General features: G+C 36.0%; 1 protein-coding gene across 1 annotated transcript in view; it reads right to left on the bottom strand.

Moving 5' to 3' along the window:
• RGS22 (regulator of G protein signaling 22) overlaps positions 1–25,900 on the bottom strand; it is a 117,025-nt gene that overhangs the window by 9,558 nt on the left and 81,567 nt on the right. Inside the window, exons 17-24 of the mRNA XM_046007305.1 lie at positions 20,065–20,259; positions 18,008–18,100; positions 15,193–15,365; positions 14,092–14,254; positions 10,809–10,967; positions 8,259–8,327; positions 5,419–5,580; positions 1,511–1,690 (exon numbers count right to left, since the gene is read on the bottom strand). Coding sequence (XP_045863261.1) covers positions 1,511–1,690; positions 5,419–5,580; positions 8,259–8,327; positions 10,809–10,967; positions 14,092–14,254; positions 15,193–15,365; positions 18,008–18,100; positions 20,065–20,259 — 1,194 coding nt within the window. The remainder of the gene's footprint in view (positions 1–1,510; positions 1,691–5,418; positions 5,581–8,258; positions 8,328–10,808; positions 10,968–14,091; positions 14,255–15,192; positions 15,366–18,007; positions 18,101–20,064; positions 20,260–25,900) is intronic.

The following is a 25,900-nucleotide window of genomic DNA, read 5'->3' as shown; positions in this document are numbered from 1 at the left end:
AGGAACAAAGGAGAGGGAAGACATAAAGATGGCAGTCAGATCTTTGGCTTGCACACCTGGGTAGAAGGTGATGCTATTCTCTGAGCTTCCTTAGGAAATGCAGAAGGAATCACCAGTTTGGTGAGGTGAGGACTACAAAGATTCTCTTATTTTCTGATGCTCCAAAGACTCCAAAGACATGTCCAGGACTCCATTTTAGGAAATCAAGCGGAAGGCACAGACTAGAGGACTCCAATAGAGTTTACTGGCTTCAATCCCTGGTATGGCGGAGCCAACCAATATAAGCAGCTCCAGACATGCACTTGCAGACTCAAGGTCTTTGAGCTACATGGGTAAGCCCTGGTCTGGTTATCCAGTGACCTGGGCTAGGCTAAGTGATCGCTAAGATCTTTTCACTAACAGATACTCTAATTCTGGCATCATGTTTTCTCTATTTCTCTCCAGCACATCCTCAACCGCTCCTCTGCATTTTTACTTATTTTAATGTATAATTTGGATCGGGAGTCCATTTTCAGTTTTTTAGAGGACTTAGAACACAGCTGGCTCAAAATTAATGTTAAGGAATAAGGGCCTTTTTTCCATGCTCAAGGGCATCATATCCCAAATCTCTGTTTCATATCACTTAAATCATGACATGGCCTTCCCTATTACCTCTATTATAATTTATTTTTCTTAATCATTTTTCAGGAACAACATCACTAAAAGGCTTTTAAAAAATGCAAATAAATTATGTTCACTGTTTTCTATTATTTATCTTAAAAAGAAGTAACTTGAGCAGGTTAACAGGCATGGTTTTCCTTTCATGAGCTTGTGTACTTTATGCTGGTCGGGTACTTAAATCTCCTCTCACTTACTTTATGAGCTATGTGAATATTCCAATCTTTAAAAATACACAAATCTTGGGACACACGTATTTTACCACATATTTGTGGTAGCAGATTTTTCTAAAGGAAATAAGAATGGTGGGAAACGAAGGAGGAATTGGCTGGAGTTCTAGAAGTTAGAAACAAAAACGATAATCGTAGAGAGTCAAGGATAGTATTTAAATAATTGTATTTGCCATATATTCTCAACAAAATAATAAGTTACTAGTTTCTTATGATCTGGGGAATATGCAAAAAATTTTTTAAGATTTCTCTATCTGTTTTAGGGGGTGGGCAGACAGAGAGAGTGAATCTCAAGCAGACTTCTTGCTGAACACAGAATCTGAAATGGACTCGACACAGGGCTCAACCCTAGGATCCTGAGATCATAACCTGAGCCAAAATGCAGAGCCTGACACTTAACCAACTGAGCCACCTAGGCACCCCCGAAAATTTTTTAATTAAATAGAATAAACCCCAGTATTAGGAAGGTTGGAACTTTGTCAAATATGAATAATGCAAAAGCCTTAAAAGGACATCTAGATTGTTCATCTATTTTAAAATATGCTTAGCTGCTAGAAAAAAAAAATAGAAATAAAAACAAATAAAAAATAAAATACCCTTAGCTGCATGCCCTCATCTCTTACCTGTGCCTCTCTAAACACATATGGTCCTAACTCCTTCCTGTGTTCAATAATCTTCTGGGCTTGCTCTACTGGAATGTCAATTTGTAAAGCTGGTGGAATACTAGAATTAATAAAGCAGTGGATAATAGTCATGATCTTCTTGTGAATGATGGACTCATCACAATGCGAATGGCACAAGTCCTGAGCAAGGAGAGAAGAGAGAACAATATATCATTAATGCACTCCTAGAATACTTTATAGAATTGTGCCAACATGTCTTTCAGTAATATATACTGCTTAGCTGCAGGTCAAGAGGCACTAGAACATGTGAAGGCTATCTTAGAAAAAAAAACAAAACACACCATATCTTCTATTTCTCTTGGGTTTGAGGAACCTAACCCTTTGATGCATATACCCTATATAAACATGTTTCACTTAATCTGGAGTGCTTCTACGGCCAGGCAAAGGAACAGCTTCAATGTCTATTTTCACTCATTGAACGAATTTATATGGAATGCCTGCTGTCTACCAGTTGAGCCTCATGACAGTACCTGCCCTTTAAAGGCTCAATCTTCCTGGAGGAGAAGCAAGAGAACACATTACTTCAATCTGAGCCAGCTAGGAAGTGCTACAGTAGAGGCCTACGTAGGGTCCTAGGCGAGCATCGAAAACAGGCACCTAGCTCAACTGACGGGGTGGATGCAAAAGCTTTTCCAACAAGAACAGCTTCTACTCCAAGGTGACTGAGGCACAAAAAGGCAACAAAACCAGGATGCTGGCCGGGACAGGTAAGTCATTATGTATCTCTTAGTATCTGCACGCTTATAGTTAACCCATTTAATTAACCTCCTCAAAACTAGTGATCATACATTAAAAAGAGCCAGTTTTATGTCACAGTTGTGAGGCTATCATTTTTTAAAATAAAGAGGTAGCTTAGTTTGAATTATGGCATTGCTCTGTCAAAGACATTGTTCTCTAAATTACTAGGAAGCAAACACATTTGGAAACTTGTCATTCCAGGCCGGAAATGAGCTAACACTTATTAAGTACTCACTGTGTGATGGGCATTGTTATAGCTATCTTATGGACACTACGAAAGAAAGAACAATTTGAGTGCTGGCCATATAAATTCTTACAAATAATTTGGAATAAGTTATATATGAAACAAGATTGATATAAATGTTACCTTAAGACAAAAGTTAACATTTTTAACTCCATTTAGCATACCCTCAGAAAATGTCTATTTATACCACATATGTTTCATATGTTACCAAGAGTGTATTTTTTCCCCATTACTCATAAGATATATAATTATTTGGTGAGCCTGATTTATAATTATGGAATATGTCTTGTGAAATAAAAACAAATTTTTGGAGTTTTCATTTTGAGGGTGAAGGGATAAAAGTCAGAATTGAACTTTTTTTTTCTAATTGTTCTGCCCTACTTATATCATTAGCCTAGTGAACTTTTACCTATCATTAAGGTCTCAGTTTAAACAGGTTAATCAAACATTGTTCTGAATTGTGAAAATTTGGGAAGAATCTAGATCTTAATTTCTTGGCATATTACCATAATCACAGCTGGGTGGGGAGGATGGAACATAACTTGGTGTTTAAGGGCATGAGCTTTAGCAACAGAATGCCAAGGCAAATTCCAGCTTTACCACTTAATTAGCTACATGATGTTGAAGTTTCTTAACCCTTCCATGCCTTAGCTTCTTCATCTGTAAAATGGCAAGAGTAACAACTTTGACCTAATAGTACTCTTCTGAAGAATAAATTCATTGTTACATGAAAAGAATTAAAACAATATCTGGCAGATAGTAAACATTTAATAAGAGTAAGCCATATAAAAGTGAGCTTAGTAAGATTTCGCCATATCAGGTAAAATGCTTTCCACCTAGCAGACTCTCTCAAGACCCAATTCAAATGTTATCCCTGCCAAGAATTCCCTGACCTACAACCCTCTCTGCATCATTCCCTCCTCGGTGCCAAAACTGTATCTAGTTAAAACATGGATCCAGATCAATATTATTTCATGATATTTGTTTTCATGGGTGTCTCCCTCCTTGAGGGAGGGCAATGTGCTGAACTCACATTTTTATTCGTACGATCTAGCCTAATAGCTGGCACATTAGGTACTTAATAAATGCTAACTAAATGAACAAATTCCCTCCGATAGCAGGATTTTGACTAGTTACCTAGAATCATATGTCCTCCATTCTATACCACAGACGAGATTTTTAAATGAAGACCAAGGGCAACCTTGAAGGAGAAACAGTCGCAGGACTAAGGGTTGACTTTGAATGAATGGGTGGTTCTTTTTTTACTTTATTTACTTATTTAATTTTATTTTTTCAGTGTTCTAAGATTCATTGTTTATGCACCACACCCAGTGCTCCATGCAATACACGCCCTCCTTAATACCCACCACCAGGCTCACCCAACCGCCACTGCCCTCCCCTCTAAAACCATCAGTTTGTTTCTCAGCATGGGTGTTTTTAAATGTCTTTTGTGCAAGGATTATTGCATTACCTCTTATCCTAGTGGGGTTGGGCTTACTCGTATTCATAGCAGCTTAAAAATAATTCTGCCCACTTGTATTACTGCCTATTCTGGAAAACAGACTCTATCTACCTCCTTCTTAATTCTCAAAAAAATTTTTTAATATTGCTTACCTTGTGACAGATTTTGAAAAACTTTATCTCAAAACATTTTTTTTTTCTGAGAACATTTCTAAGGTGAGAATAGTACAAAAATTGCTCATAACAGAAAAGAATAGAAAACAGTTTCATGGTAAATTGGAGAAAGTTTGGAAATAGATTTTATCGAGCAATTACTAACTATATAGAATAAAAATGCTGTAGAATAGTAGTATTGCATAATTCATACTTAGATTATAGACAAATTGAAAGTATTATCATCTTAACTTCCAGTTTTATTTTTATTCTGTACCTTTATAATGGGATAAATAGGCTGCTCGCCCAGAAATGAATCTGCTCCCTGTGGGAGCATGAAGCAGAGTCTGGATGCCTACTCTTAGGTATTTCTAGATAACATTCCCATATTCAAGTCTAGATTATAAGACCGACAAAGTCCTTTCTTTTCTTCAATGCAAAGATGCAATATGGTTTCAATAAACACTTAAACTTAAACCTAAAAATAAACTACCTTTGCATCTAAACTTGTTCAATTAATTGTTTTGTTAAAAATTTGGCCACTCTGGGGCACCTGGGTGGCTCAGTGGGTTAAAGCCTCTGCCTTCGGCTCGGGTCATGATCCCAGGGTCTTGGGATCAAGCCCCACATCGGGCTCTCTGCTCAGCAGGGAGCCTGCTTCCTCCTCTCTCTCTCTCTGCCTGCCTCTCAGCCTACTTGTGATCTCTATCTGTCAAATAAATAAATAAAATCTTAAAAAAAAATTTGCCCATTCTTTCTAATACAAAAGCTCCTCTCATCTCTGTTGGTTTATTTATCTATAATCATCTATCTTTGATTACCATTGCTGGCAATATAGTTGGGAGGAGTTCTGGTAAAGAGAACTTGGTTAAAGTACTGAATATGGATGTCTTCAGGAAAAAATGTGTATGATCCATTTATAGAAGAGTGATATGCAAAAATATAGTTAAAATTCTTTTCAGGAAGGATCTCATTAAATCATAATATATGTGACTATGTAATATATGTGACTATGTTGAAAAATCTAATTCTATCATTTCAGGGCTCACTCTTACTTTTCACTGTATAATAAGAAATGTGCCTAACATAGAACAATAAACACCTTAATATTTACATATTGGTCTGAAGGTGACACAATTGGGATATCTCATAAAGATCTTGCCTATGGAGTTGCAGGTAAGAATCTGATGTGTTAAGACATTGCCTCCACAAAAAATAAAAAGGTGGTTTTCTCAAGCTTCTAATATGATACCTTATATTTTTGTACTTCTTGCCAAAAGAGTACATCATTTTCCAATAAATGTCCTTTTAGAGCCACAAACCGTTGAAACTGTCTTGCAGTAATTGGATTCAATAATGCTTTACGAAAAGCAATGATTTCACAAGATGAAGATATCCACTTACTCTCCACAGGCTGTCCAAAGTAGATAATACAGAACATTATTCAGAACAACTGTATTCTAAAAAGTAATAATAAGGTCATTTATTAGGCTAAAAGTTATCAACTTCAACCTCCTTTATTTTGGGCTGTTGGAATTTATGGCATGGATACAACAGAATTTGGCAACTTTTACCTCTCTGTTCTTCTCTCTTTTGTCTCCTTCATATTTTTATGGCATCCTTTTTTTCTCATTTATGAATATTTTTATTGAGGTGTAATTGACATGTAACATTATAATTAGTCTCAGCTATACAACATAATGATTCAGTATTTATATATGCTGCCAAATGTTTACCACAATAAGTAGCTACAATCAGTCTTCATACAATGATACAGAACATTTCTGTTTATGAATATAGATTTAAGATTTACCTTTAGTAACGCTCAAATATGCAATGAAATAGAATGTTATTGGTGCTAGTCACCATCCCATGAAATTATATCCCCAAGACCTACTTATTTCATAACTAGAACTGAAACCTCTTGACTCCCTTCATTCATTTCATTTAACCTCCCACCCTCCTGTCCTCTGGGAATCACCCTTCTGGTTCTCTGTATCCATGAGTTTTATTTGATCTTGTTCAATTTTTAAAGAGGTAGAGAGAAAAAGAAATGATTGGATGATTCAGAACATATAACTATATTGTTTAAGAATGTTAAGAATCATTACAATTTGGGACTATGGTGAAAAACTACATTTTAATGCATTGTGTGAGTTCTGTACTTAAACAGAAAAATGTAACCATAATTTTATGATTATATATTGTTACATTATCATTATGTATTTTAAAACTACATATTATTATACATGTATCATGTTATATATTAAATATAACTCACTTGCCTTTAAAAAATAAGACCACTAGAACATTTAAGATTTTTTTCTAGTCTTACCAAAAAAATTACCAATTAATCCTGTTAATTTAAACAGGAAATTTGCTGTGGAGCTTCTAACTAGAAAACAAATCATATTTTTAGGTGAGACATCTTCATATTATTTTAATTAAAACTATTATTAATACCTGATAACAAGAAGAAAAATCATTACTATATTATTTTTAGTAATAAACTTCTTTTGACTGAGGATTTACTTTACATAACAAAAAAAGCCAGAAGGACCTACGGTATGTTAGTAACGCTTGCAAGTATTACTTAGTTTGTATCTTCACGGTTTTGAAATACAAGATGTCTATTTTCTAAGTTTTGACCATTTTAGATCACATATCCATCCCTCTTTGCCTCTCAGATTAAAAAACATAAGACATAGATTTTATTGAATATACTGAATAGAACTTTTTTTTTTTAACTGGATAAATTTTATTGAAGTTCCCCAAATCTGAGTTTAGTCTACAGTCATGCAAAGAAGCACCATTCCAAAGGCGATGTTTTAAATGAATTTAGGAATTACAGTAACTCTCAGGCAAACACATGATAAATATCCATTACTGACAATGCATAAAATAAATTTCCTGAAACAAATCATGTGTGACTAGCAGTGTAAGTGTTGAAGAGAGTTATGTAAAAAGCACTATGGGAACACAAAAGGAGTAACTCATTCTGCCCAGAGGAGCAAAAGCTTTGTAGAAGGGTCTTGAGGGTAACATCTGAATTGGAAACTGAAAAGGGAAGGCAATACCAGGCAGCTGAGGTGAACAGCAGTGCCTTAACCCAGATAAAGTAATTAGATGCCTAACACTGTTTTAGTGAGGCACATATTCTCTGGTCAAAAAGTTAAGACCTCACCATATGTTCTATATTAAAACTACAGCCCTATAAATAGGAACAATTATGTATTAGACTGGCATGTTTATTTAAAACGCACTCAGCAAATAATGTTTTAAGACCTGCTTCGTAATATACAAAACTTAGTAATTTAACACAACAGAAAATAACATAATATATAATGCACAATAATATGAAATATAAGCCCATCTTCCTTAGCATTTCAACAAAAAATATAGCAAAAGACAAACATAAGAATGGTTTATTTCCTTTCAAGAGGAAAATATAGAAAAAGAGCATCCTAACAGATACATACAATCCTCTAATAGTCAAATAAAATTTTATGTATGTAGGGGGTCACCCGGGTCTAGTCTGACATTCCAGAATGATCTGTAGAAGGATGAATACATATAAATTTATAGGCTCAAAAGGAAGACTGTGTTTATCATGCTTGTTAAGAAGCAAAATAGGCAATTTCTAGTTAGGTATCCTATTATAAAATGATAGTTTTTAATCCTTTTAAAGCCAAAATGTAACTTTCAACAGAGTATAATGCAAGATAATTTAACTTGTTCATTCTGTTGCATACCTATTCTTTTTGCGCAATTCAAGCTCAGTAATCAATAAGCTACCATATGTTAAAATGAACAGCTTGCCTCAATAAATCCACCACCAGCAAAATAAACTAAAGTGCATATTTAAAGTCCAATATTTAAAGCACACTTCTAGGGTTTAGCAGGTCGAGAGAGCTTTAAGAAGAGGGCTCTGGTAGAATCACCCTCTCCCCCAGATCCCATCAGCCAATTAAACGTAGTCAGTGGCTTAGAAAGCAGTGTCTACAATGAGGGTCTTTGAACAAGCAGGGGAGGAAAAAACAATACTTTGACAGAGTGGAGGGAGCAAGAGGAAGACTATAACAAACTACTTGCCTTCCAGACCCCGATCTTCCTTTCATGCTTCTGTAACAAGAGCTCTTCAGCTATGTCCTTCATCTGTACCTGAAAGCAAAACCAATTATTTTACCCCAATTATTTAGAATGTCCACATTTTTTAAACACCATTTGCTAATTTAACAGCTTTTATTTTGTTTTTAAAAAATATTTATTTTTTCATTTAAGAGAGTACGCACTAGTGGGGTGAGGGGCAGAGGGAGAGAGAGAGAGAAAATCTCAAGCAGACACCATGCTGACCACAGAGCCCCACGTGGGGCTCAATCCCACCATTCTGAGATCACGACCTGAGTGGAAACCCAACAGCTGGCCACGCAACCGACTGCACCATCCAAGTGCCCCTAATTTAACAGCTTCTAAAAATGAGGTAAAGGTCAGCATGGATAAGAGATAATGCAGTTTAGGAGAAAAAAGACCAGACTCAGAAAGGAAAGCTCTTCCTAGGTGCCTGGCAAGTCACTCAAATTCTCTGAACAGTTTCCCTGTCTGCAACATTAAGCTAATAATACCTAAGTGTGTTGCCCCAAATGTGGATAATAGTTCACTTTGGGTCCCCTGGAAATTGAAACGGGAGAGATAATTAGGATTTCCCAGATTTTTGTGCTATTTTCTAGCCACAACTAATTTTAGAAAAGCACAGAAGTCATTCAACACAGAGAGGAAATATAGTGGATATTTCTTTTCTTTTTTTTTTTTTAAAGAGTTTATTTATTTATTTGGCAGGGATTACAAGTATGCAGAGAGAGAGGAAGGGAAGCAGGCTCCCGGCTGAGCAGAGAGCCCGATGCGGGACTCGATCCCAGGACCCTGGGATCATGACCTGAGCCAAAGGCAGAGGCTTTAACCCACTGAGCCACCCAGGCGCTCCTATAGTGGATATTTCTTGAGGTTATTGCCTATACGCACTATCTTCCCTTGGGAACCACTACTGCCAAATCTGGGCTATGTGAAACTACCTCCCTGTCCACAGCAGATAGATAGGCACTGACCTAGAGAGACCACTACTGGATCATAGGTGCTGCTTTTTGATAGCCACAGCTAGAGATCCAGGAACTTCTGCTGGATGTCCAGGGCTATCCCAGCCCCTGGCCTTTCTAGAGCTTGGGTGTCAACTCTTCCCCTCAGTGTGCGAGATGTTCCAGCACCATTTTATAACAAATTCTCTCCTTTCTCCTTGGCTGAAGGTTGCCAGAATCGGTTTATGTTTTTGTCCCCCAAAGAACGCTAAGTCAGTCAGGAAACGGTTATAAGTTATAATAAAGTTATTGTGGTCAACATAGTGAGAAAACGTGGTAAATAATATTAATAAGCCAAAGCCTAAAGAAAGGAAGTGAGGAAATTTGAGTTGCCTCAAAGCTTATTTCCAGGAACTTTTTTCCTAAAACAAGTCAGCAATTCTTCAGACTATAAATTCTATTTTTCCCAGCTGTATTGTATTTTCCATAATTTAAGGTACTCATAAGACTAAGGATTATTTCCACATAAGTAAGGCTCAAAGTGTTTGATAAATTGAATATAGAGGACAGTTCTTTTAGAGTCTTCCTGATCAACTCTAACGGCATGTGCTTTTGCATACTAGAGCCCAAAATTTCACCTTCTGTCCCTTTATGTTATTTTTGTAAAGATCAGGTTTGTAAACAAAGCAAAAACCAAACAAACAAAAAACTCCCCATTTCACAAAGTAAAAATCCTTCCTATTCCCCAGGAGGCAGATAGTTCTAGACTTTTTTCATAAACACATACATAGATAGATAGAAAAATAAATACATAAATCGATAGAGATATAAAAACATGTAATGGGATTATCTTCTATATGCTATTCTGCATCTGCTTGTTTCCCTCAAGAAATAATCTTTCATATCAGTTCCTGTGGAAATCTCATTTTTATATTTTAATCTCATTTTATAACCCCATTTTATATAGAAATCTTCATAGCACAGAATTATCATAAAGCATTTAACTATTCCCCCTTGTATGTCCTTGCCCGTTTATATGAAGACTTCATAACAATATAAAAATAACACCTAGATTAATAAGTACTATTTGAATCTTCGTTGTATGCCAGGTACCATGCTAAGAAACTACACATACCTTCTTTCATTTCATCTTCACAATTATCTTAGGACGCAATTACTCTTATTAACCCCAGTTATTTTTCAAATGAGGAAACTAAGGTTATAAAACTTAAAAGCTGTTGGGGCACCTGGCTGGCTCAGTCAAGTAGAGCGTGAGACTCTTGATGTTGGGGTCATGAGTTCGAGCCCCATGTTGAGTGTAGAGATTACGTAAAGTGTAAATGAATGGATGAATGAATGAATGAAAGAAATATACTTACAAAAAAACCAACAGAAAACCTTGAAGGTGAACAGTTAACACATGGCAGGGTTCAGGCAAAACCTTGGGAAGGCTGACTCCATGCTCTTAACCACTGCACCATAGAAGTTCAATGGCTGGGTCCACGGGTAGACACATGTGATGTTTTAAGAGGTACTGCCTATTTCTATGCAAATATTCCACTAAGTGATATACCTTTATCTTTTGGCGTGCTGCAAACTGTTCACTTGCAAGAAACAATGGCAACCACACGTTTTCCAGCTTATTCAGGACGTGCTTCTGAACTTCAAGCAGAACAGGGGCATCAAGCTGCTCATGGAGCATCCTTCCCCAGCCACCACTTAAATTCATTATCTAAGAAAATACAAAGGAAACAGAAAAACTGCAAACTCCTGTTTTAGTGAAGAAACACTAATAGTCATTCATTTATCCATCTACTCCCAGACCGTTTCCCAAGCACGCGTCAGGTAGCACAACTGTCATTTGCCGAAAGGTATCTCCTGGCTCTATTGTGGATGGTAAAAATCTAGAACTCCCCTATAACATCAAACAGACAATTGCGGTTTATGTGATGGTTTTTTTAGATGTCTGATTTTGCTCGTGATATATTTCAGAGAACATAGGAGTTGGGTTTTCATCCTGTGTGACCACAAGAAATGCCATTTTTTTCTCCACAGCCTCAGCATCTTGAACTATGAAATGAGGGTAATTGATGGTCTAAAGGCTCATCCAGGTCTAAGATTCTATGAATCTGTGATTCTGGTCAAGTTGACTAGTTGGAGAAAGCGTTTTCTTTTGTGTATGAGGAAAATGGGGCATGTATTAGTTAGGAGACAACCTTGACTCATAAATTCTAAATAGGCACAAACAAATGTTGGGTTGGACGTGGTGGGATGAGGATGGCCCAGCAATGCAGAGCTGCTGCAACAACTCTGAAGAAGAAAACAGAAGCAGCAGAAGTAGAGAGAGACCAGGTTATACAGAGAAGAGTCTCTGACCTGCACAGGTGACACCTTTTACAAAACATAATTTCTTGGTGGCCCAGATCTTCCTTCGGTAGAAGTCTCAGCTTCAACAAGCCACAAATGATTATTTCCTGCTATATATCATTCTGTTTTCTGCCTGTTTCTGTGCACACATCATTCAAAATTTCTGGGCCCCTCACTGGAAAAATTACCTCCTTCCTAGTTCACCTTCAATTAATAAAATCAATCAAATCTTACTAATAATTGTTTTGCATAAAAAGATGAGAAACCCTCATAGCCATCCTTTAACAATACTGATTTTTTATATAAAAAAGGAAGAGGGGCGCCTGGGTGGCTCAGTGGGTTAAAGCCTCTGCCTTCGGCTCAGGTCATGATCCCAGGGTCCTGGGATCGAGCCCCACATCGGGCTCTCTGCTCCTCAGTGAGCCTGCTTCCTCCTCTCTCTCTGCCTGCCTCTCTGCCTAGTGGTGATTTCTCTCTGTCAAATAAATAAAATATTAAAAAAAAAAAAAAGGAAGAAAAAAGAAAAAGAGGAAAAGACTGCTTTGCTGATCAAAATGCAAACTTGGCCCACCCAACTGAAATTAGAACTAGCAAGATCTATATGGAATGTAATGTGATATGAATATCCTTAAGTATAAAATACTTAAACAAAAATAAAAGTAAAGCCAGAGATGAGGAAGAAAGGTCATTGAGGACACTCTGGAGTAAACACAGTCATTTGCTGTGATAGCAATGAATCATTTTTTCTACTGAATTTGAAGTTCTCAGCATGTTCTAGTACGGAAGGTTCACACAGTAGCATCAGATACCAGGAACCCTCATACAATGTAGCACAAGCCAAACAGAAAACAAATGCTTTCCATGTGTTTGTTTCATACTTGTGCTTATTGAGATACCCAATACTTTTGCTAATACAGCCCAGATTTGGATCTCAGGGAACTAACGGCAAGGCATTTTGTCAAGGTTGCTTAATTCCAGAATTCCTTCTCCTTCTTATTCCCAAAAAGTATTGCTTATTTTACCCCTGGAAGATCTAGCTTTTTAATGTGGTATGCCCCACTTATGAACACCTCTGAATTTTCCTTTAACTTAGTGAATTTAGCATGAATCTGAAACTTGGATTTTTTGGATGTACACCATTAAAATAGGTATCCTTTTAAACTACCAAAATAAAAATGTCAAACACTATACATTTGATCTCCAGGTAGTAATGTGGTACTAGAAAACTTCAAATTCATTATAACACTTAATTCTTTACATTTCAAAAGCATAAAAATCGAGCCATATTTCATGTGATCAAAGTGTTACATGAACACTCAGTCCCACTGCTGAATTCCCATCTGGACTTTTTGTCATAAATAATGACACCACATAGTGTAATAATGACATATAGTAATAATGACAGTAATATTATAGTAAATAATAACAACATATATCACAGGCATTCATATTTGCTGAATGAATGGATGACTGGATGAATAAAAGCTATTTTTTTCTATAAATTACTTTTAAAAATAACAGTTTTATAGTATACTTGAGTGCATTTTAAAGGCATTTAATTTGTAGATACTTAGAAGTAACTTAAAAAGTTAAGATCTTCAAAGTATCTAACATATAAATCATAAAAGCAAAGGACAAAATAGATGACTTTCAAGTTGTTGACAAAAAGAAATAAATTACTGGTTTTCAACCACAATGACCTCACACCAGTCAGAATGGCTAAAATTAACAAGTGAGGAAACAACAGATGTTGGTGAGGATGAGGAGAAAGGGGAACCCTCCTACACTATCGGTGGGAATGCAAGATGGTGTTGCCACTTGGGAAAACTATACAGAGATTCCTCAAAAAGTTGGAAATAGAGCTACCCTATGACCCAGCAATCGCACAAACGTAGTGATCCGAAGGGACACATGAACTCCAGTGTTCATAGCATCAATGTCCACAATAGCCAAACTATAGAAAGAGCCCAGATGTCCACCAACAGTGAATGGATACAGAAGATGTGGCATATAAATTCAACAGAATACTACTCAACTATCGAAAAAAATGACATCTTGCCATTTGGAATGACGTGGATGGAACTAGAGGATATTATGATAAGCAAAATAAGTTACAGAGAAAGACAATTATCATATGATCTCACTGATATGTGGAATTTAAGAAACCAAACAAGATCACAGGGGAAGGGAGGAAAAAATAAAACAAGATGAAACCAGAGAGTGAGACAAACCATAAGAGACTCTTAATCATAAGCAATAAACTGAAGGTTGCTGGAGGGAAGGGGGGGTAGGGGGATGGGGTCACTGGGTGATGGATATTTAGGAGGGCACATGATGTAATGAGCACTGGGTTTTATATAAGACTGATGAATCACTGAACTCTACCTCTGAAATTAATAATATACTATATGTTAAATAATTGAATTTAAATTTTAAAAAATTACTGGTTTTCATACTTCAACAAAGAATATATGTTTACATATTGATACCTGGTCCTGATGATATAGAGAAGCTGGACTTTGGGGGCCAAAGAAATATTTTTTATTAAGGTATTTGTTTTTAATATATATAGATTTTTCTTCCCTTTGCTTTCGGTCTCCATAAACTATTCTTCTGAACTGTTCAATGTCCGTCCAGCACATAAGGTCCACACTAAAATGAAAACAAAAATAAAGTACAGGCTTTTTAATTTTTTTCTCTGAATTCTACTAACCCACCAAAAAAGTTGTCGTCTTGACAAGTTAGCCGAACTGATTAGATCATGAAACTAATGAGTTCAATAATATGTCTAATCCTGGCTAAATATATGAATGAACACAGGAGTATTGGGATCAGAAAAGAATCTACTACTGTTATTGACAGGGTCTCAGATTTCCTCCATCAGTGCTGGACTCATATTGTTGATATCAAATCTGGGAAAATTTCCATCTACTGCATGTATATTTGGCAACATGCTAAATTCACAATTCCCATCAATAAGAAGGGAAACTTCTTATTGTTTGTGAAATTTGTAAATGTGAAATTTGGCTCCCAGGTCTAAACCTTTTCTGCTAACTTGGGGAAAATTATTGGAAAAATATATGATCAATATTTCAGTTTACATTAGAAAAATATGTCATAAGCTTCCAAGATTCTGTGCAAAACTAGTATTTCATTGATGTATTAGCTAATAAAAATCACAAGGATTTTAGTAATAATTTCAACAGTTTAGAAAAATATAAAGGAGATACTTTTTAGAAATACTAATTAAAGCAGCTGTCTAGAAAAATGCAAAAAAAAGAGTAGAAAAGCAAGAGAATAAAACACATTGGTGTTTTTATTTAGCCAATGCTAAAAACTACTAACAAATCTTATTTGACAACTTGAAATAACATTTGGGAGGTTACTTTTATCAAAATGCACTCCCCAACAAGAAGTTACCCATACAGATTTCAGAGAGGTATGCTCATTACTTTTTACTGTCATGGGTGAAATCTAGCACCAAATCACTTTTAATATGTTCGATCAAAGTAAGTAGCTTAAAAACATAAGTAGCTTAGAAAATGATGCTTTAAGGGAGAAATACATTCAAAAATACTTATGTTCCTTACCTTGAAGAATGAGCCTCAAGAAACTGGCGGAAATGTTCAAACTCCAGTTTGTTGTTAAGCAGATCATTAAAATTAAAGTGCTTATATTCTTCAGGAACATTATTCCAGTATTCTGGTTTTTTAGAGACCTCAGGAAGCCGTGAAATACCAGTTCCAATTTCACCAGCAGTGTCCTAGTGAAATAATATTTTTCATAAAAACTCTCTTAAATACAGCAAATTACTTTCCAAATTTAGAAAGGGAAGTTGAAATAAAAATGAACAACTAGGCCAACACCATCTAACAATGCAATGGTAGAAGTAGGCAAAGAATCTGGAATCTAGAATCTGGCTCTAACTCCTCTCAAATTCTATTCTGTTCCTTGCTGTTCCATTTGCTTCTTTTTAGGAACACTTAGTAAACATTTACCATATATTTAATTATTAAATATATAATATTTATATGAAATTATAAAATACAATATAAATATTTAATTTTCTTATTTTTGTTAGTACAAGAGTAATAAATCTTTTGTAATAAGAAAACAAAAAACATACATACTACTTATTATCCCTCTCAGAGACAACGACCGCTAACATTTTAAAATACAAATCTTCTAGTCTTTTTTGCATACACACATGTAGTTTATTAAAAGCCAAGATAGGACTGAACAATTATGTATGGTTTTGTAACTTGGTTCTTTTTCTTAACAATGTATTATGAACATAAAATGTTCTTTTATTTATAGCAATTTTGAAAGTTATAGAGTAAGGCAACATAGTTTTCTAACAGCACATTCTTTACATGTAAACTTCTTCATATAAAAGTTAATGTTTAGGCATTTAAGACCTGATGTTTTGCAGTTTATAAATTCTATTTAAGAGAAGCTTACTCTTTGAAAAATCTTTCCTTTCCTTATGGAATTCCTTATATAATTTATTCACCCCTCTATTTGTTTTTGAAAAGCATCAGACCATGGAGAGAGAATACTAATATTAAAAAAAAATCAATTTCCAATGTGGAAAAGGATTATGGGTAGAATTACACATTTTAGTTCATAAATTTTAAAAAAACAACCTAAAATACAATTAAAATGCTATAGTTTAGTTCATAAATTTTAAAACACAAACTTAAAATACAATTTTATGAACATTTTCATTAAGTTTAAAATGCAACAAAATGTACTACTTTTTTGGATTTTTATACAATCTTTCCAAGATACTAATAAGTAGTTTCTCAAATAAAGAATTTTTGTTAAAAAGGCAACTATCATGAAGATTACATTTAACCATCTGAGCCACCAGGTGCCCCTCATGAAGGTTACATTTAAAAAACAACTTTACGGCGGGGGGGGCGCGCCTGGGTGGCTCAGTGGTTTAAGCCTCTGCCTTAGGCTCAGGTCATGGTCTCAGGGTCCTGGGATCGAGCCCCGCATCGAGCCCCGCATCGGGCTCTCTGCTCAGCAGGGGGCCTGCTTCCCCCTTCTCCTCTGCCTGCCTCTCTGCCTACTTGTGATCTTTGTCTGTCAAATAAGTAAATTAAAAAAAAAAAAAAAAAAAAAACTTTACTGGGACACCTGGGTGGCTCAGTCTGTTAGGTGTCTGCCTTCATCTCAGGTCACGATCCCAGGGTCCCGTAATTGAGTCCCATATCGAGCTCCTTGCTTAGCGGGGAGTCTACTTCTCCCTCTCTGCCTGCCACTTCCCCTGCTTGTGCTCTCTCTCTTTGACAAATAAAAAAAAGTTTAAAAAAAGCTTTACTGTTTGTGTAAAATTTTATTGTAAAAGAGTAAAAATTTGAGATAGGCACAGAGGAGAAAGTAAAACTATCACCTGGAAAAAAAAAATAGATCAATTAAACCTTGCCACTCAGAGGTAACTGTCTTCAACATTTTGGTGAACATCTTTCCAGATACCTCTTTTAGCATATATGTATACATGGAGAAATACATACATATAATTTTACATAAATAGGATTATATACCAGTATTTTTTGTTCCCCATATATTTTTTAAAGATTTTATTTATTTATTTGACCAGAGATCACAAGTAGGTTGAGAGGCAGGCAGAGAGAGGGAGGGGGAAGCCTGTTCCCCACTGAGCAGGTCCTGATCCCAGAACCCTGGGATCATGACCTGAGCCAAAGGCAGAGGCTTTTACCCACTGAGCCATCCAGCCCCCCCCCATTATCTTTATATAATAATATGTCCTGGGCATTTTCCATGTCAATAAATGTGAATATGAACTCTCACTTTTATGTAGATACACAAATTTCATTTATGGTTTTCAGGATCTACCATGGTTTATGTAGCTACTCCCAAATTTGCAAATATATAAATCAAAACAACACTTTACTATCCTAGTTAATCCTATGATCTTTTTACAGACTCCCCCAGATCCCTTCCATATTTTTTCCTTTACTGTTTTGCCTATTGCTGTTACACGACAGTTCCCTTTCTGTTTGGAAAACTCAATTTAACTCTTGTTTTGAATCGACAATGAATAGAACTGTTGCCATACAGAAAATAACTAGAAACGTTCAAAGGAATAATGCGGCTTGAAGGCTCTTAACTAAGGCAGGCAAGTAGCTTGGCTTCCTACATTACCTCATCTGCTTTGTTCTTTGGGCTTTGTTGTTTAATGTGTCAGTATAAAGTGATACCTGTCAAATGCAGCATCCTAGGCGAAGAAGTAGCAGAGAAATGAAACTGCCTATCCCCTACTTTATCAGGACATGATCTCCTCAATATACGATCCCCCTGCCTCATGCCAATATATATAGTGGTAATCCTCTCCAGGATAAAAAGTTGATTTTTCTAAGTAGAGAGCTGTCTTACCTCAGTTTTCTTGGAAAATGTCTCTTTATGCAAAGCCTGTAGCTTTCTGAAGCATGTGGAATCTAACTGTCGAGTTTCTTCTACCAGCTCCACCTAATAAAATAATAATAAAGCTCGTAACATCAATAGAATGTACATTATGAAAAAGTGGGGAAAGAATGCAAAATTTGCCAATAACAGTGGGCTCAAAAATGAATACATTTGCCAATAAAATAAATTGGTTTGGCGGCAACAGCAGCAAGACCAACATAAAAATATTAACTACAGCAAATTCTGACTTTGCGTGCATGTGATAAAATATTTCTACGTAATGATATAGTGACACCAGAGATCATTCCTCCTTTCTGGACACCCCATGCGAACTAACAAACACTGCACACATGTTGGGTCACATTTCCGTTTTCTACTCATTACAGCAGGGTAAGAGTCACAAAGACAGGCACTGCTAGCGCTAGGAACCAAATAATCCACAGTAGAACAAGAAATGACTGCACTCCATTCATAATAGTGACCTAAGGTTTTTTTGCTGTAGCAAGAAAGAGAGAGTCATTCATCAGATTAACCTCATTGTACATCTCAGCCTGCAGAGCAGGTTTTCACTGTATTAGGCAGCCATGAAAACCAGCTCATTCTCAATTTCTGGATTCCAGGGAAAAATCAGTTTGGTGGACTGAGAACTTTCTACATTTAATAACTAGCTTTGGTAGTCTCCTTAATTATCCTTTTTGGGAACAAGTCTACATAACCAAGTCAACTGGACTTTCAGAGAAGTCCTCTGGGCTGAATTTAAGGAAGTTTCTAGTTTCCTATTAAAAAGAATGTATCATTTCCCCACATATTTTATAAGAGTCATCACCAATGCCAAAACTTTTTGGTTTAGGGAAGTTAATTATAATTCTAAATCTTTTTTTTTTTTTTTTTAACACCTCAGGACCCTATCTCAGGTCCTTTTTTTTCTCTATGCCATGCATTATATTTAAAATAATGACTGGAGAGAATTTTTAAAAAATCTCATACAATAGCCTAACTTTTCCAGTGGAATAGATGTATTTTTGTAGTAGAAAAGTTGTAATGCTAATTTTTGAGGACAAAGAGAAATTAGGATAGAAAATTTAATTTTCATCACTGAATTTTGTAAGCCCTGAGAGTTGTTCAATCGCAATCTGATAAGGTGATTCTACCCATGGTGTTTTGGTATTAATTTTATCTTAGTTTACCTAAGCTATTCTTTCTGGTAGAAGACAAGACTAAGAAGTGGTTGAGGAGATAGGAACAGAGAATAGCAATATGAAGACAGCAGAGTTCCACTGAGAGGGACCTGATGTACAGAGTCCATGCATTAACTTCATAGAAAAAAAATGCCCAGGAATGGTTCAAATCTGTGATTCAAAATAAATATTGAAAGAAATTTCCTCCACCCCTCAATAAGAATAGTGAAAACATTCAGGCACTGAGACTTAAAATGACCTCTTTTGGAATTAAAAAAGTTGTGTTGAAACTTGTATCCAATCAAACAGTCCGACATAATGAACATTTGGAATGTCTTCAAATAGAAATACTGAAGTTACAGAATGTGTTTCCCACAATACATATGGAACATTTCTATTTTCCATGGGTGTCATCTTTACCATAACTCATCCAGGAGAAAATTAAATGGGATTTTTCCATTAATCTAAATGAAGGCCACTGCTGAGAAATGGCAAAAAGGGACAAAGCCAGGACATTATCACGGCAGATTTTGTTGGTTCGCAGGAAACCAAACCTCAGATTTCTCTCTGCCGACATAATTGTACAGAGAACTAAAAATGACAAAGACTAAAAGACTAAAGTCTTTTGTTAGGAGACAAGCGAGAAACTGGCAAAAAATGAAGTTAATAAATACTTTCGCTGCTCCAATTTTGAGTCTGCCAAATCTTAACTCTGAGTCCCTGGCCCATATGAGATCTTTTCCAGTTTTTCTCTTTTTCCGTTTTTCCCTTGTGAGTTAATAACATCGCTTATCCTCAGTTTTGTAGTAAACCTGAATGGTCACATGCCATTTCTTAGTGCCACAATACCTTCCCAAAAGCAGCTTGGTCGACTTTTACCATCTTTGTCCAGGGCTCAAGGAGGAGGAGAAGGATATATTCTTCTGCTGTGTCAAAAAGGTCTTCAAATGGTGGCTGTATTTTCAAATAGATTTCTTTTTTCTTTTCCTGTTGGAGTCCAATGTCAAGAGTAGCCGAAGGAGCAATGTATGTGGCAAAAAGATACTAAGGGAGAAGGGGGAGAAAGAAAGGAGAGGATATTGGGAGAAGCCATAATGGTGAGTGGGCTCCTCAGTAAAGGCATTTAAAAAATGTAAGAGAAGGGAAACAAACTCAAGTGATGTCTTTTTCTTGAAAAGATGCATGAAATTACTTAAGTCAAAGCACTGTGTTTATTCTCTTTACTTTTCCTATTTCTTCAGCAGTAATTAGTCCATTTGTGGTGGCTCTTACTCAAGAGTGTATCATCTGGATATTCCAATTTTTTATCAGATTACTTCTATGTATTATTATGATTGATTTTAGGTTATAGGCCTCCTTTTCCCCTTATGTTCACGATATTTCTAACTAATTATTGCTACCTCCCAAAATGGCTTGAAATGCCCATTTGGAACCAAGAGTCAAGAATGACTGGGGCTGAAAAACTGGCTATCAGTCTTCTAGGATAGGGACCCAACAGACTACCTTCCCTACCCAACAGAGCGGCAGAGTTCTTAAAACTGTAACCAAGTATCTCTTTCTGCTGTAAAAATATCTCCCTCTGATGTCCAATGCTATGGAAGAGATATGAGAAGGAAGTAGGAGTGAATGGAAAGATACACAGATACACATGGAATTTCTAAGCTTCCTAGAAAAAGCTGCATATACATCTATTCCATTCTACTCATTTGTCTTTTCTCTAAATGACAGCCATTTACATCTGAGAAGTAATTTAATAACAATTTATTTTTAAAATATTACATACCGAATATGTCATGCTCTGTGGATCAGATTTAAATGTAGTTTTACTAACAATCTCTAATTAATTGCATTCAATTTTAATTTTATTTTTTGACTTAGTTTTGGACCTGATCATGTCCAGATGCAACCCAGGCAATAGACAGATGACCAATAGATAGATAGATTTGTACCAAATACAAACAATAGTATTCTGTAAAATAATCTTCTTAGAAGTTTTAAAGGGTCCACACTAATAACATAAGCATTTACTGAGTATCCATTACATCTTGGACACGTGGATAGCTGCTATGTATGCAACGATTAATGATTAAGACCCAATACCTACTTGAAGGAGCCCACTGGTGGTGACACTGAGATGAAAATCGGTCACTGCAATACAGTATGATAAATACTACAATAGAAGTATGCATTGTAAATAAGATCATCAATGACTGCCTGTCCATTCTTTTTAAACTTATATCCCATTAATTGCCTTTTAAAATTTACACTCAAATACCAATTCTTCTGTTCTTTTCCTAAACCTTGTTGTTTTGCCATTCCATACCATTGCATATATTGTTTGTTTGATCTTGGATATTCACCTTACCCCATGTACCTTGTGTTTTATTCTTTAAAAATGAACATGGATTTTTCCTCCTCCAGGAAACCTTCACTGACACCCTCCTCTCCAAATCATTTTCTACTGCTATCCACACCACACTATAATGAAGTTATGTATTATGTATCTTCTTCTAGAACGAGGTCCTTGAGGGCAAATACTGCAGCTTATTCTTTTGTCATTCTTCAACTCCTAAAACTGTTCTTGGCAGAGAGAAGATGCCATAAATGTTTATTGAATTGTACTAAATCTGCAGAAAAGACTCATTTATATCTTGGAATGGGAAAGGAAAAGATTCAGAAACTTTTCCAAGAGAAGATAAGTTTCTCTTATTCTTAATCCTTCAGCTGAATCTTTAAAGATGAGTTGGAGTCAATCAGGCAAGAAAAGGGAGTTGATGAGAAGAATGGTTTAAGGAGGAGGAAAACATGGGCGAGGCGTGAAGGCTTACAGACGTTTTATGACCTATGGAGAGATTCTGGGCTCCAAATAGATACCACTGGCTAAAGGAAAGAAGTAGAATTAGAGGGGATGCTAGAAAGGGAGGCAGAAGCCAGAACGTGCATATAACCTTTTGTCCCTTGGTGAAGAATTTGAATTTTTACCTAAAGATATGTAATGAGGTCTCTCTGAGGAGTGACATCATTGGATATAAATCTTAGAAATAAATCACTATGGCGTCAGGAAAGAAAAACATTTCGAGTAAGATTTGGAAGTTATTTCAATGGCCAGATAAGAAATTATATGACACCTTCATCTCTCACTTGCTTTTTTACAATAGCCTCTTAACTGGTCCTCAAACTTTCCTCTTTGCTTTCTTACTGTCTTTTCTTTTCACAGCAAACAGAGAAGGCCTTTTGCCTATCACTCTTCTGTTCAACTCTTCAGTAACTTCTCCTCTTGCACACAAAAACAGCCAAAGTCCTTATGACTCCCTATAATTGGGATTTTGGGGAGTTTCTCAATACTGAAAGGACAAGGATTATGGTTCAGGGCCTGCCATTGGGGAAGTCCCTGTAAATACTTTAGGTTCTCAAAACACCCTACTATCAGAGCTGGACCAGGTATAGACTCTAGTCTTGAATCTTTCAAGTGCCAAGAGAAAATAACGGCTAACCTGTAAGTCTGTACCCAGCAAAAATATCCTTATAAAGTGAAAAGAAAACAAGGATGACATAAATCAACAAACAGCGCAGACAATTCATCACCAGCAGACCTGCACTATGCACATGAAACAAAGGTAAGAGTAGGATGGAATAGAGAAAAGCAGATGCATAAATATATAGGTAAAGATGAATAAATACTGATGGTAAAGCATAGTAATAATGAAAGAAGTCAGAGGAAATAGTAAAAGAGCCTAAGAAAGAGAAGTTGAGAATGAAAGGGCAGGTTAAGGTGCAATTGAAATGATCTACTGGGAGTTCTACTGTAGGGAGGAAAGCAAATGAGGTTAGAATCCAGGATAGTGATAACAATATGCAGAGAGGAATTTCAAAGAATGAGAGTGAATGAGGCACCTGGCTGGCTCAGTAGAGCTGTGACTCTTTTTTGTTTGTTTCAAGTTTTTATTTAAATTTGAGTTAGGTAACATACAATGTAATATTGGATTCAGGAGTAGAATTAGTGGTTCATCCCCTATCTAATGCCCAGTGCTCATCACCAAGTGCCTTCCTTAATCCTCTCACCCATTTTGCCCATCCCCCACCCACCTCTTCTCCAGCATCTCTCAGTTCATTTACTGTATAGTTAATAGTCTCTCATGTTTTGCCTCCAGGGTTATGAGTTCAAGCTCCACGCTGAGCATAGAGCTTACTGAAAAAAAAAATAATAGAGTGAAGATAAGGGAGAAACATGTAGAGCAGTTAAAAGGGAGTACTTATAAAGTTCAGTATATAATGTGGCACTCACTCAATAGATATTTGTTAAATGGATGAGTGGAAGATTAATGACCTAAAGTGAAATGATGGTCTGAAAGGGGAATTTCAGAGTTCCAACATTTAAACCTGAAGTCGTTCTAAATTATGATGGATTCCAACACATGGCTATCTCCACAGTTAACTTGGGGAAAATGGAGATAAAAGACACTGGAATTGGTGAGTTCAAAAACACTGTAGCATACATGCTATAAGGGTTATTTGTACAGATGCCAAAAAGCTTCATACGATAAAAAAAAAAAGAGAGAGAGAAATTTCACGAGTCATTCATTGAAACTTTCTAGAAAGACAGAGAACTTAAAAAGTCTTAAAAGGTCTTAGGATAGGGGATATTAGTCGATGGAGCTACTTCAAATTTTTGAAGTATTTAAAGATGAGTCTTGAACAGCAGCAGAGAACCTCTCTTTATTCCTAAGTGTTGTGAAATGTGGGAGAAGGGGCATATATAGGAGACATTCTGGATGTTCTATTTAATTAGGTAATCTGCAGCCTGGAAATTTCCTTCCCTAAGACAAAGACACATAGTCCATTGGGCAGCATAGCAGAGATTGAACCATCAAATGATGGTTCATACCAAATGATTATATATATTTAAAATGAAATTTTCTTTGGACATACACAATTTTTTCTAACTTTTAGAGTTAGTTTTTTAAAATTTTTAATTTAAATTCCAGTTAGTTAAAAAAACAGTGTATTATTAATTTTAAGTGTACAATATAGTGATTCAACATTCCCATACAACACCTGGTGCTCATCACAAGGGCCCTCCTTAATCCCCATTACCTATCTCACCCATGCCCCCACCCATCTCACCTCTGGTAACCATCAGTTTGTTCTGCATAATTAAGAGTCTGTTTCTTGGTTTGCCTTTCTCTCTCCCTTTTTTCTTCCCTTTGTTCATTTGGTTTTTTCTTAAATTCCACATATGAGTGAAATCATATGGTATTTGTCTTTCTTTGACTGACTTATTTTGCTTAGTGTAATACACTCTAGCTCCATCCATGCTTTTGCAGATGGCAAGATTTCATTCTTTTTTATGGCTGAGTAATATTCCATCATGAATATATATATATATATATATATATATACCACATCAGCTTTATCCATTCATCAGTTGATTGGCACTTGGGTTGTAGAAGAATGACTTATAAATCTAACTAGTCTAACAAGTTAGGTTTTTATCAGATAGAAATCTATTCTTAAAGATTTTCTAAGTTGGAGAATTTTTAAGTACGTAAAATAATTTCATACTAAGGTAAATTAAGAAACTAAAGACAAAAATGATCAAATTAACAGTAAGAATGTCTCTAGAATTTGCTTCAGTAATTTCAAATTTACCTCAAAGAAGGGTAAATTTGACTCCTCAAATCACTTCATTTAAAAATCAGTGGTCAGGTTTTATTTGGGGTTGAACAGCTTCTAATGGAAAAATAAAGCAATCGCCTAATCATTGGGTCAGCTACACTGATAGTTTAAATAAACACTTGACGTGCCACATATCAAACTCTTTGTGTAGAAATCAGGACAATTTCTTTGATTTAAAAACACAGTAACAGTGAAGAGGGTAAAGTACAAAAGAAGTTGAAATGGTGACTAGGATACCAGTGATAGAAATGAGAGTCAGCTTCTGTTGGACACCCAAATCCATCCTTTTCCCTTTCTCTCCCAGTCTTGCCTTCACTCTTCTTGTCTTTCAAGATCTGCTGCTACCCACAGTCTCATGAGAAACTCTAGGTGCTATTTATATTGTCTATCATTATACCTTGGTGGACATTTCACAATGCCACGGCAAGGCCATTCAGGTAGTAACTATCTCAAGTCGGTTTGGGCTTTTACCTTCTGAAATTTTGCTTTACGATTTTCTTCAGAATGAGTGTCAGTTCCTTTTACCAATTACTATATTAATAGCACAACTTCCTCTCTCTGATCATTATTCTTCATCCTTTTATAACTCTCACCAAGCTTTTCTTTACCTTCAGCACAATATGTAGCTTCTTCCTGTCTTCCAGATAAATGGGGCCACCACCTAGTTTCTCTTTCTTTCTTTCGTGATTGGGTCTGAAGATTGCCCATCATTTCAAGTACACTCTTAAAAGATCCTTAATTCCTCCCACCTTGATCTGCCCAATTCTGAGTCTGCTGAATCATTTATTCATTTTCCCAACTCTGCCCTTGAGCTCCCAATAAAAGTATGACAACTGGCTTCATTATACATCGACTTAAAAAGAAGAAGAGGAACCTCAGCCATGATCACAAAGCTTGGTAAGTTTTTGCATATTTCTAATCAAATCTTATCTCCCCATTTCTAACCTTTGCCATTCTCCATAAAGCTCCCAACTGTTTCTTATGCTTCTTCACTTTCAGAAGATTGACC

The sequence above is a fragment of the Meles meles genome, chromosome 1 (genome assembly GCF_922984935.1).
Source record: "Meles meles chromosome 1, mMelMel3.1 paternal haplotype, whole genome shotgun sequence".
Taxonomy (NCBI): Eukaryota; Metazoa; Chordata; class Mammalia; order Carnivora; family Mustelidae; genus Meles; species Meles meles.
This window is presented reverse-complemented; position numbering and strand designations above follow the sequence as displayed.